This window comes from Cheilinus undulatus, linkage group 23, assembly GCF_018320785.1.
Source record: "Cheilinus undulatus linkage group 23, ASM1832078v1, whole genome shotgun sequence".
Classification (NCBI taxonomy): domain Eukaryota; kingdom Metazoa; phylum Chordata; class Actinopteri; order Labriformes; family Labridae; genus Cheilinus; species Cheilinus undulatus.
The window spans coordinates 6,647,283-6,660,413 of record NC_054887.1 but is presented as its reverse complement, the minus strand read 5'-3'; the positions used below and the strand labels follow the sequence as shown (position 1 = coordinate 6,660,413).

Sequence of the window (13,131 nt, the reverse complement as noted above, 5' to 3'; positions counted from 1 at the left end):
AATAGGATAAAATGTCAAGTTTGAGAGACTCCACTGCATGTAGGGGTTTGCAGATAATTATATGCCCACTTGGCTGTAATGAGCTGATACAGTGATGGGTTAGGACAAGGTCTGGTTGCATATACAGACCTCTGCTGAGAAGCAGGAATGAGGGTTTAAGAAGTATTGGAGCGGAATAGAAATCATATTTATCCAATTATACATGTAAAAGGTTAGACTGTTTCTATCTGGTAAATTTAAAATAATCTCTTCCTAAATTTCCATTTTTGTCCTTTTTCATACAAACAACTTTTATACAACATACTGTATGTTGCCTTAAAAATATGCAAACAAAATTCAAAGAACATGCCTTCATATGTGTGTAAAGGCATGTATATTTATAATGTTAAAACATAATTTCCTGTCCTTTTTGCTGCCTATTTACTGCAGCAACAAGCGTGACATGTTTGCAGGCATGCAATCCCATTTTTTACAGAGCTGAATTGATTACTGTCAAATGGATTGAGGAGTAAGAGGTTGAGAACCCACATTTTGTCACCTCTTGCTCATCTGAATACACTCTCAAGGTTGGGAGAGAGAGAAAGGAAGAGCGAGAGAGATCTTATTATGCAGAACTTCCAGCTTTGCTAACTTTGATTCACATCCATGGCATGGCCAAAAGGTAGCACTTAATGAAGTGTGATTCAGGGAATAAAATGGGGTCAAAATTGAGACAGTGCAGTGGTGTCTTGCACCCTCCTGGCTTTGGTTGTTTGAGGTAGAAAATAGGACTTATTTCCAGGCTTTTAATATTTATCAAACACCTCTGACGCTTATGTTCACTAACTTCCTCCTGCACTAAATCTTCACGTAACCGCCCCTTAAAAAAAAAATCAGGGAGCTTTAAAACTGAAGACTTAACTGTTCGTTTAAGAATTCTGTCTGAATTGCCCCCACCATCAAATGCAATTAGCTGCTCTTTCATGTGTGCTTTATGTAATGCAATACTTCATTAGCATCATTCATTCATATTCAGGCATGGATTATAGGCTGCAAATTCTTTATTGGACGAGATGGAACCAAGCTGCTGGAGTTTTGATGATAAAAAAAGCTAAAAAGAGAAACAGAAAGAGAAGAGGAGAGAGTGAATAATAAAAAGGGAGTTTGATTCCTGATGGAATTATGGGATAATTATGCTATCTTGTGATTATCTATATTCTATGATGAGAGTTGATGATGAAAATTAAGCTATTGAAAGCAGACACTCAGTAAGCAGCAGAAACATGCTCATAATGTTTAGGACTCAAATATTTCTAAAATTAGCAGGAATAATGTTTACAAAAAATGCATCTTAACACAAGAAAGGCCAAACTTCCAAACCTACAAGGAAGACTTCAAAAAGCTGCTAGATTAGAAACTCTTACCTGTGATGATAGATACCCAGTACAAACAAAAGTACATTTATTATGTTGGGATATCTTTTAATGTTATTTGTCATCAAATACAGCAAAAACTAATCCTTCCCTATAAAACAACTGTATGTGCAACGGATAATTCATCTAACACTCTCAGGACAAGAAAATAACAACTGGTTGTGTCTGATTTGATAACTAAATAGTTAAATCTGATCCCCTTTTGTGGCTAAAGTAAAGCCACAAAAGGGGATCATAAGAAAACTGTTTATAGAAAATAATATTTTGTAGGAGAAATTGTAGTCCTGATCACCAGAAAGTTAGTGTGTGACTTTTTGGATAAATACTCCAGAGCTTTTACCTCCTACTGTGTTTGACAAATTTTCTAACTTAAAGAGCAAAAACATATTTGCTCATTTTTCTAAAATATGAATAGGTTGTTTATGCTTTACAATGTCAGAGCTTCGCTCAGGAGAAATGTTATAAGCTAAGCTAAAGCTAGCTATGTCAAAGTGCACTTTTATATATAATATTGTCAATATTATTTTGATGGAATTATTTTTCAATTTTTACTTTCAATGCAAATTTTACATGTTTGGTTCAACTTCTCTGTACTGAAATAATGAGCTTTATTTTTAACCAAAAAAAAAAAGGTTAATGAAACCATGATGGCAGCCTCAATAATGTTTTCTGATGTGGTTCTTCATAACAGCTGTGAAACTGTCATTTAAACCAGCCTGTCATTTGATCAGCACCACAGAGTGGCAGCTTTATCCTGACTAGCATAAAAAATAGCAGCCTTAAACCTCCTTAGCCTAGTTTAAGTGGGTTGTGGCTGATCATGGTCAACGATGTAGCTGTAAATAGAGAGCAACTACTTAAAGGACTGATTTCAACTTAGTACCTGCTTGTTTAAAGCCCACAGTGCACCAGCAAAGTGGGCTGTGACTCTGATCATCTGTAAATACAGAACAACTGCGTAAAGAAAGGGTTTCAACTAATGACTTGCTTGTTTTTATCCCAAATTGCTTAACCAAAGTGAAGTGTGACTCTTATCGTGGTCAAAGATGTGTCTGTAAATACAGAGCCACTGCTTAAAGGACTGATTTCAGCTCACGTTTTGCTTTTTTTAAACCCACAGTGCTCCAACAAAAGGGGCTGTGACTCTGATCATGGTTAACGACATGTGTGTAAATACAGAACAACTGCCTAAAGAAGGGGTTTCAACTAATGACTTTCTTTGTTTTGAGCCCAAATTGCTTAAAAAAAGTGGGCTGTGACTCTGATTGTGGTCAATGATGTACCTGTAAATACAGAGAAACTGCTTAAAGGACTGATTCCAATGCATGAGTTGCTTTCTTTTAGCCCAAAGTGTTAAACAAAGTCGGCTGTGACTTATCGTGGTCAAAGACTTGTCTGTAAATACAGAGCAACTGCTTTAAGAACTGATTTCAGCTCACGTCTTGCTTGTTTTAAGCCCACAGTGCTCTAACAAAGTGGGCTGTGACCCTGATCATAGTCAACGACATGTCTGTAAATACAGTCAGTCTGTTCACCTGCTAAATAGTGAGATTTTTCAATGATAAACATGTTATAAACAATGAATGTTGCCTAGTTAGTAGGATACAGCTGCTGATGCAGAAAAAATCATCAAAAGTAAAACCTGCGCACTCACAATAACTGCCTGTGGTCTTTCTATGTAGAAGTGGTCCTATTTTTTGTCTTTTTTTGCAATTTGCTAAGGTAGGATAGTTAATCAAAATGATGCCACTTCTAGGAAAAATCAGGGGCTAGCAGTATTGCGACATTTAATTCAGCAGTTGTACATATTAGATGTGAAAACAGCCAAAATGACCGCCATGGTCTCTCTAGTGTTAATGTTAAATTTGAAAGCAGCTTCGATCTAAAAGTAAAATTCAAGAGAAACAAAATGTGGAATAGCATCATGACCTCTTTTACAATTTTGGATTTCGCTTCTGCAACCAATTTCAGCTGCATTGTGGGTATTTATGTCAACATCACACTGTCTTCGACACTCGTCTGTAATTTTCAGGTGTTTGTTGTTAAAATGACATATCTTCTCCGCTCTCATCCCACTTTGGAGAGCTGCTGCGGCCACTGAGCCAAACAGTCATCAGCAGCCAACAGGTTGTTTTGGCGATTATATCCATCTTGGAGAAATGACCCTGCGTTTTAGCTGAGGACTCCGCTCCGCTTCGCCATCTAATACACTTCCAAACTCTATTGTCCTCAGTATTACAAATCCCCATTCCCCCCTCGTCTTTCATCTTCTGTCACTCACTGCCTGGTGGTTAAACTGTTCATTTCTGTGTATGTGTGAGGAGGGACTCATTCAGAGGCAGGCTTGTTTATGCTAGCCGGAGCAATATGCACTCACTGGTTTGGGAGATGACTTGGGTTCCGAGGGCCGCATGTGCAAGTGGGTCATCATCGCCTGAAGACGCTCACGTTCTTTAGAAAGCTGTTAAGAGAGAAGGAGAAGAAGAGAGTGCATTAGAGTGGATTAGAGTGGAGGAGAGGGAAAAAAGATGGAGGATTGTGGTGGAAAAAGAAAAGAAAGAAAAAGCTTTGATATGAGCGAAACAGCTGTTCTAGGGATGTAAGGAGAATACGAGAGGCTGGGGAGGAGGGAGGGGAGCGGGTGCAGACAGGTCAGGCTAAACAAATAGCATTTCATCTTTTTGTCAATAGCGAAATTTAGGTCAGCGAAAGGCTCCTGACAGTAACAAGCTAGTTGGGCCATAAATTAGGCGGTCCTGGGTGTCTGCTCAAAGTCCTGTGGACACTGTTAGGGGGATGGAGCGCAGCCAGCAGCTGCTGAGAGGTGAAGGGGTCTTCCAAACAGGGTGCCAGGTGGCCCCGCCTCCCCGGTCCAGTTAGTGGCCCCGGCCATCGCCTATCATCAATCTAATTCACAGGGAGTGACAGGGACCAGACCGTGTGAAAGGCTCGACACCCCCCTCTCACTGTTAATATACACATACGAGGAGAAAACAGACAAGCAAGTGGGCGTTCATACACAGAGCTGGGTCTCATTACTAGTGACGGCTCTCGTGGAAAGAGAGAAGAGAGGGATGGTGGGAGTAAAAGAAACAGGAGAAACGAGGAGAAACAGGGCAGACAACACAAGTGCAATGCTGTAATTGGTCACACTGTAAAGCTCAAGCTTCAGCAGTTTTGAGTCTGGCTGAAAAACAAGACACAGATAATGAAATAATACTGAATAAATAACATAAATTCCTTTTTCTGTTGTATTTTTTACATGCAAGCTGAATTTATTTACTTCTAAAAGCCCCTGGATGAAAATTTAAATACTAATTGTTATCAGAGCTGAAAATAAGTCCATGTTTGAGGAAACACTTTAATAGAAAGCTTAAGAACACATTTACAGTCTGATCTCTTTTTTAAACACCTTTGCCATCATGTTTATGATTCTAATTGAATAATAATAGCAGGAAAAAGAGATGCCCTGACCAAAATTATGCAGCGATACAAGGCCTGATTTTAACCTTCAGACTTTTACTGCATTTGAGCTAACTTTAAAACATACATTTCTATTTGTTTCCAAAAGAAGACGCGCGCTTGTCTGCAGTGCTGAGTAATAATGTCGCTCAATCAGCGCTCTCATTATCTAGCCAGCATGACTTCTTAATAAGGTCACGCTCCACCTACTGAAAATAGTTCCCTCCTTTTGAGCTTTCTTCAGGTGCAAAGTGCAGTTAATTAACACAGCAGACCGAGAGAGATGCGCTCGCTATTAATTGGAAAGAAAAAGAGGAGGAGGAAAAAAAAGCAGAAGAGAAAATAAAGCACACGCTTAATTCAATTAAAACAGCCATAATGGCTTTCGTTGTAAGGCCCGAGGATTCCTTTGTTTGGGGGCTTTGTTGAATTCTGCAGGTCCTGCTTGTCTGGAAAGACTAAGCGGACCATAGTGTGGCCTTTCTGTCGCTCACACAAGTTTAGAAAATAAAGTTTGACTGGATGATTAGGGACTTAAATGAGGAATGAGTCAGCTATAGAAAAATATGACAATGTGCAGAATTTAGCTTTGTTCCCGCTCTACAGTGACTTGTATTTTTACTCTTTAAAGCTCCTGTTAGGAATTTTAAAGTATCTGAAAAATCCAATCCTTTATCACGTAAAATTTAAAAAGTGTAGCTTAGAATAGCAAGGCTGTATGCTGCCAATCAACTCATCTGATCCATGACATATTCTTACCTTCATCTAGCTTTAGGGTTACCCTTTCTTAAATTTTAAGCACCATAGCCACTTTATCATGTTTGGTCCTTTCCTGTGCTGTTGATTGTGTATGAAAGGAGGCTGACTCACTCATTGTAAACCAGATCTACCTACAGGTGAACAAAGTTACTTCACCTTATCTGACACCTACCCTTCAGCAGGGTTTAGAGACACCTGATAATAACTATATAAACATAGTCAGTGCTTTCTCTCATGGTCTTGTTTGCATTCTTAGGTAATGAAGAGGCATTGGCATCAGTGTCAGCCTCCTCCATTACCAGATAAAAATCAAACACAGGAGCTTTTGTCTGTAAAATTCCACCGCCAGGGGGGCTTTCAATCAAAACAGCAGCCCAGCTCCACCTGTCTCCATTGTTTCGTTTACGTTGCTATATTCTCACAATGATAGAGAAATTGACAACTTTTTTACAACTTACCAATTCAGATTAGAAGCTGGCACATTTCTGTAATTATAATATGACTTCGAAGTTATCATGATCTGCATGTATTGTATTTCTTGTTTTATTCTGTATTTTTTTTCCTTTTCTATGGTCATATTTGCAATAGAATAAAATAAAATAAAATAAATGCACTAAAAAGTGCACTTCCATGTTCATGTTGAAAACGGAAGAACATGCACTCTGGGAACGCTTTCAGCGTGAATGTGGAAGTGCGCTTTCATGTGTATTTCAGTGTTAGTTTTGGCCTCTATTTTTACATTTAGTCTCAATTTTAATTCTAATACTTTTTTTTGTTTTAGTCACTTTTTAGCCCTGCTCACTTTTCACAGTTTTAGTAAATGAAAACTGAAAAACACATCAGTCCAGTTTTAGCCAATTAAAAGTTCACACGTATTGGTCTTTTACTTTTAGTTACAACATTTTCATTTTAAAATAATTTTACCAGATGAACTGTAAAGTTTCAATGAACACTCATAATGCACTATCAATAGCCTACTTATTAATCTAAAATAAACTGGAGAAAAAACAGGTTTATGTGTATTCTTACACACCTTATCAATAACAATAATAATATCAATAGAAATATATATGTATTAGTCGGTGGAAAGTTAAAACAACAATGTGTTTGTAACTGAACTCGTAGCGTAAACATATTTCTCCTTTAAAAGACTGCATTTATTCAGTTTTCTTGCCAAAAAACGAATTGTTACTTTCTCATTATATTTGAACAAAATGTTATAAGGAGTTGACTTTGACATTCATAATGGTCAATATTCCCAGCCGTCTTTTAACTTATCATAATGTAACCAGATGTCACCTTATTAGTTTGCTACTTAGTGTTTATCTCCCGGATTTCAACTTTGGATTAACGTTTTTAACAAACAGGACTTACTATAAGGTTTGCGAGGTTTTCTTCGTAACAGCTGCTCTGACCAGGACTGAGGAGAATCACTTTACTGGAGCAACAGAGGCAAATATCACAAGTCTAAGTGGCTCAACAGCATTTAAAAGGAAGGCCGACTGCATTTTAGTTTAATTTATTGTTAAGACTACTGCTGGAAAACAGAGAGGAGCTGCAGTTTTACTCTACCTCTCTCTGTCTCACGCCCCCTCCTTTTGCTTTCTCTTCTCTGGTTATTTCAACAGACAGCGGGATCGACACAAAGCAGAGAAATACCATGGAAGTTAAATGTCCGCCAGTCCAGCAGTAATACTTTAGTCTCTGTAACGAAAAACTTTTCTTAATTTACGTCAGAGTTTTTATCATTGGCAAACTAATTTTAGTCCCATCTTCCTCATGGAAACAGAGTAAAACAGGAAGCAGTATTGGGAAAACAGGAAGTAGTATTGGGAAAACAGGAAGTAGTATTGGGAAAACAGAAAGTAGTATTGAAAAGGAGGCCATGGAGGTGGATGGTGCTAAAAAGTGCTGGTGTCAACTCACTAGACATGCAGAGTGTGGGGGTTTCCATGTTACTGATGGCAGCCTCAATAACGGGACACGTCCCGTTAAGATCATAAAAATTAAGAATTACTCACATTTTTAATACTTGAGAAAAAATCTGAGATACTGTAAGACTTCAACAAGGGAATGGTCACTTTTTAAATAAATACAGATATTTCAGTGCAAAAATTCTACGTATTGTATCTTTAAAGGAAACTTACTTGTATTTCCAGCTGCTGTACGACTTGCATTTGGACTCTACACTGGGCTGTGCTCCGGTCATCGAGGGCGTGCTCATTGTTTAGATGCCTGGAGGAAAAACAGAGAAATATACAGAGATATGATACACCAACCTTAAAGTCTAGGACAAAAAAAGTGCACTCATTTTCAGGATGATCCAAATTATGGAGGACGATAATGGCAGTATCATCTTCAGCGCTGTTTTGTCTTAAATGATAATATTTCTATAGTGGGACAATCATCCATAGGAACCATTGTTCTGCTGTGAAATGAGGTAATTAGAAGTAACATGTTGGTGTGTGGAGCCGTGTTTAACATCACAATAGGCCCGCGTCAGTTTCGATGGCTAACTTCAGTGCCACCCTGCACGCTGCTTTCTACAGAGAATAAAAGATGCTAGCCCAGCAGTACGCCTTTTGTCTCCTTCGTTTACCGAAAACAATACGCACAATTTAACACCGGCAACATTTGACACACAAAAGCAGCTCCTCATCTGAAGGTTGCATTATCCGGGCAGGCAGACATATTAAATGTATCTGGTGTGTTCGCCTCATTAGAAGGAAAAAGGCAAACCAGACAGCCATAGCAGTCAATGAGGGTTTTTTTCTTTTTTTGGTCTTGATTGGATTTCGTCTGTAGGACACAAAAGAGCCTCGCCATTAAGATAGACCTTTATTCCTGATAGAGCACACATGCGCACAAATATGGGGCGGAAAAAGGAGTTTTTAAAGTGTTGTGATGCTGGGTAATGAGCCTCTATCTAAATGATCATTGGTGACAAACTCACAAAGCAAGCTTTGAGGAGGCATGCTTATGAAATGCCAGAGCTGCCACTTTATCTGCAGTAATTATAGGTTAGCTTGCAGACCCTTCAATGATCATTTACAGCGCTGCCTCCAGTGCATTAGAGGGAGTGCAAAATCTCTCCCTCTCTTTTGCTTTCGCTTTATGCGAGGACACTCGCGCTTGCTTTCACTGCACAAACACCAATTGCTTCACACATATTGTCTTTCAAACCAGCTCACTTTTTGTTTATCTGTGCAAAACAAGAACTCACTGAGCTGGCTTCTCTCGGCCTGTCAGTCAAACCGTGAGCGGGGCATTTGTTATCACAATACCTTCCAATTTAAAGCCATCTCATCCCTGCTCAGACTCCTGTAACATTTAAAGCCTGACTTTTTAAAGCCCAAATTTTAAAATCAAGAATGAGGTGGTGTTAAAAAAAACAGGAGGGGCAGTGGAGAGGAGTAGGCGGGACATGGTGGATTTCTCCATCCCTGTGCCTAATTACTGTTTCAGAATGCGCATGCAAAAAAAGGGGGGGCATTACATTAATCATTTAATCACGTCCCTCGCAGGATGAGGGAACTAATGTTGCAAATACCCTTTTCATTTCACTGCCCATAATGCTATCTTATGCACTTGATGTATGGTGTGTGTCATGAATTACAGCTGCTTCAAAAGCACGGAGCGGGCTGCTCGCTGTCCCTGAAGATACCTCATTACCAAAAAAAAAAAGGGGAGAGAAATCTTGATCAAGTTTGCCTCTCATTGGCTTGTTTGGTTTTCAGTGTGCCTTGTTATTCTCCTCTGCACACACCTTACACTGCTGGCCAGTTAGCAAGGCGATTACAGGCAGATTACTACATGCGTTTATGAAATATTCAAATGGCAGCGTGTCCTACTGTGCATTAATAATGCCACACAAAGGCAAAAAAAGAAGGAGGGGAGGTGATGAGCAGAAGGGGGAGGGCAGACAGAAAACAATAATAAAAGAACACCTTATTTACCAAGATGTGGGCAAAAAGGTGCTCAGTGTTTCTCTCTTCTCTCAGCTACAAACCGTCTTCTCTAATTACATAAAATCCCTTTTACTCTTATCTCTTGTTTCATCTCCTTCCAAGCCCCTCTCTCTTGTATAATTTCTCATTTGAAAATTGTCATTACACTGCCGCTGTGATCTTTGCTTCCGTTTGGTCGCCTCTAATCATAAACAAATCTAAATCATTTGTAGGAAACAGAAGAAATAAATTAGTTTAAAGGAAAAGAAACAGAAGGAGACGTCTTAACAGAGGCATCGAGGTGTAATGTTTGTTTGCTGTTATCTCTGCCTTGAAGAAGGGATTACTGGTGATGAGGAAGGGTGGAGATGAGGATTGAGAGATGTGACAAAGGTAGAAATATCAGAGCGGATAAAAAGCAGAGGTGGAAGAGTATAAGACTCTTGTAAAAGTACAGTTATTTGGGTCAGAATTCACTTAAGTAGAAGAAAAACTGCAACCCAATAAACTGACTCAAGTAAAAAGTATTGCATTTAAAGTTAACTCAAAGGACTGAGAGGTTGCACAGTAAAATATGATTTTCCTTATTGGTAATAACATCCGACTATGGATATGGCTTAAGTTATTGCTTTATAACAAGGTGAAATTCAACAGCTGTTTTGGGATGTGATTTTAGACCCTTTATAGCTGTCCTGAAGCGCCCCTATATTTCATCCAGCACTCCAAAAACGATGAAGTTACATACTCATATCATACCTCCAAAAAAAAACTTCCCTTTTTATAGGCAGTCATGGGATTCTGATGACATGCAAAGGTCTCCAAGTGGGGGAGCCATTTGGAATGAATGGGAACAGAGTAAAGTTAGTATTTAAGACTCCAAATCAGTGGTTCAACTGGTGGGATGGGTCCAACCAGTTTCAGTGGGTCATGAATGTGTGCCTGGAATTAAAGGGGGGACAAAGTTTATGTTGCACAGAAACCATAAGTCAACACTGGTACTCAATGAAATCACCTTCAAAGGTAGAGGAAAGAATATTCATGAAGCTGGGGATGTTGGAGGCTTCCCATCTCATTTTTGTCCAATAGTTGGCAACTTTTTTTAAAAGTGGGTGGAACTGGCAAGTACATTGTATTAATTAACACAAAATTTTACCTTACTTTCCCTCTCTTTTCAGAATAAAAAAGCTGGTTTTCCAAAGAGAATGAGGTAATTCCTCAAGAAACTGCCTGTGCTTCAATTCAATCTTAAGAAATAGAAGTAAAAATAAAGTGTATGCATGCTTTTCTGTAACCAAATGCCTTTCAGACACATTTGTTCTGTCATATATCCTTATTTAAACATGTTTTTTCCATGTAAGGTTCATATGGTTGAAATCTTTTTAAAATTTAGTTTGAAATTTCTCATAAGGAGGTGGTGACTGGTCATGTCACCCAACCAGTTGAGAGCCAAAGCTCTAAATGGACCTATGTGCTGCAATAATCAATAGAAAATTTCTACGTACAACGAGTATAATCCCTACACTTTAAAAAACAGTGATTTTTTCCATGGTTTAACCGATTCACCTGACATGGAGCCGATGTCACAATTTATTCAGTCCTGCACCTTCTAGCATCATAGCCAGATGAGGGGAGACAAGAGTCTTGAGGAGTCTTGTACTGAGCTAAGAGGCTAGCTGAGCCCAAAAAAATCCTCATTTTTTTACAAACGTACTTTTAATTGAAATGGTACTATGTGATCAACCAAATAAATGTTGTGAGTTAGGCAATTGGTTCCCGAAGTGGGGGTCAAGAACCCTAGGGGGGTCATGAGACAATAAAGAGGGGTCGTGGGCTGCTTGCCAAAAAGACAAAGAGAAAGTTGAAATGATTGAGAGTGGTGTATTTCATGTTGTAATACAAGCCTATGCTACGAAAGGCTCTTTAATGTGAACAACTGTAGCTAGCTCCTGTTTAAGTACCAGTTTCATTTCCTCCATCCTTTGTCATTTTTTAAAATGCAGAGCTGTTTGGAAGCCAAACATTTGGCTCCACTGAGCTGAGCCAAATTATCTTGATCTCTTAAAAGAGACGGATTTCCTGAGGAAATACAGGTTTAATGAGCTAAACCATGAAAAAGCTGTACTGAACCAAACTGGACCGCTTTATGGAAACAGATCATACTTGAGTGTCCACTTGTCCAGAGTTTTTTCTTTTAACCTTTTTATTTTTGCCTGACTATTTCTCTACTGTCAGGACAGAAGAGTAGCTTAAAAATTAAGATTTTTTTTAATTTCAGCGAGCTGAAAACAAAACATGGCCTTTTGGTAGTGTTTCTCCATGCAGAAATCACCAGTCGCCCCCCATCTGGAGTTCTCTGTTGCTGCATGGCGGTATCTGCAAGGAAACTATAGTTGTTCAATCCAACAGAACCGACTAGACCAATAAGGAGTCTGACAGCTTTTGGACCGCTGAATCGTAGTGATTAGGCAGCCAAACACTGATTAAGAAGATGATTTCAGGTTAGTATGCAGAGGAAAATCTCTGCCTTCCTAAATTAACGGCAGACTTAAACAAAATAATGCAATAATAACAGGTGGGATATCATTAGTGATTTATGTCAGTTGTAGGTCTCTTAAAAGACATGCCGTTAAAGTTGCAGGGAAAATTATTGTATTTATTTTAAAGAGTCTGACTAATACCACCACAGAGATTCATTATTACATCTTAAAGTCCTGCATTCAAAACTGTGTTGATGTAAAAAGCAAGTATAATGCATTAAATCTGACTCAACAGTGAAGAATTTCATCTGATGCTTCACAAGTAGAAATTTTTATTTTGGTTATTGTTCTCAGTAATGGAGTAAAAGACTTTCTCCCAAAATACCAAAGAGTCTGATAAAAGAGGACAGGAATGGGGGGAGAAACAGACGTTTTCAACTGGCAGGTGAAATTTATTTTCTATTTAAAAGAAGGGGACAAAACATCTCAAAGGTTTTCCCCCACAGCTGTGTATATGAATATGTATAGGCCATCAACGTCCACTAAGGGCCTGATAATAAATCTACTCCAGCCAGCATATATGTGCTAATTGTCTGTGTGTATTATCAGGGGCTATGGAGGCCCACAGGAGACAGAAACAACGGTCTTCTGACTGTCTAGATGTGGCGCACAAACACACAAAAACATCGCCTTTAAACATGCCACACCTAAACAAGCACATACACTCCCAATGGTGGCGGTGCATAAGTAATGCCCCCCGTTTTAAAGGTCTTGTCACAGTGCAGCAGACATGCAGAGGGGTAGTGAAGGAGCTCAGCTATCCAGGGGCCAGGGGCCTGCCTGCCAGTGTGTATTTATATATATATGTGTGTGTAGAGGCAGAGACACTTGGTTGCTGCCTTGTGGGTTTAATTAGCAGTGGGTTACAGACACCAGGTTAGCGGCTGAGCTTGCCATTTTAACATGGAAGTCTGCCTCCCTGCCAGTAATAAGGAGAGCAGAGTAGTGACAGAGAGTGGAGGAGTTAAGTGTGTGGGAGCCTGTATGTGTTTGTGTGAGGCAGGAGGATATTGA

General features: G+C 39.1%; 1 protein-coding gene across 5 annotated transcripts in view; it reads right to left on the bottom strand.

Annotated features, from left to right (window-relative positions):
- The window catches only part of foxp2 (forkhead box P2), a 160,275-nt gene that overhangs the window by 23,860 nt on the left and 123,284 nt on the right, over positions 1-13,131 (bottom strand). For all 5 annotated transcript variants that reach the window (XM_041780762.1, XM_041780764.1, XM_041780765.1 and 2 more), the window contains 2 exons: positions 7,781-7,868; positions 3,790-3,873 (listed from right to left, as the gene is read on the bottom strand). In XM_041780762.1, coding sequence (XP_041636696.1) covers positions 3,790-3,873; positions 7,781-7,868 — 172 coding nt within the window. The remainder of the gene's footprint in view (positions 1-3,789; positions 3,874-7,780; positions 7,869-13,131) is intronic.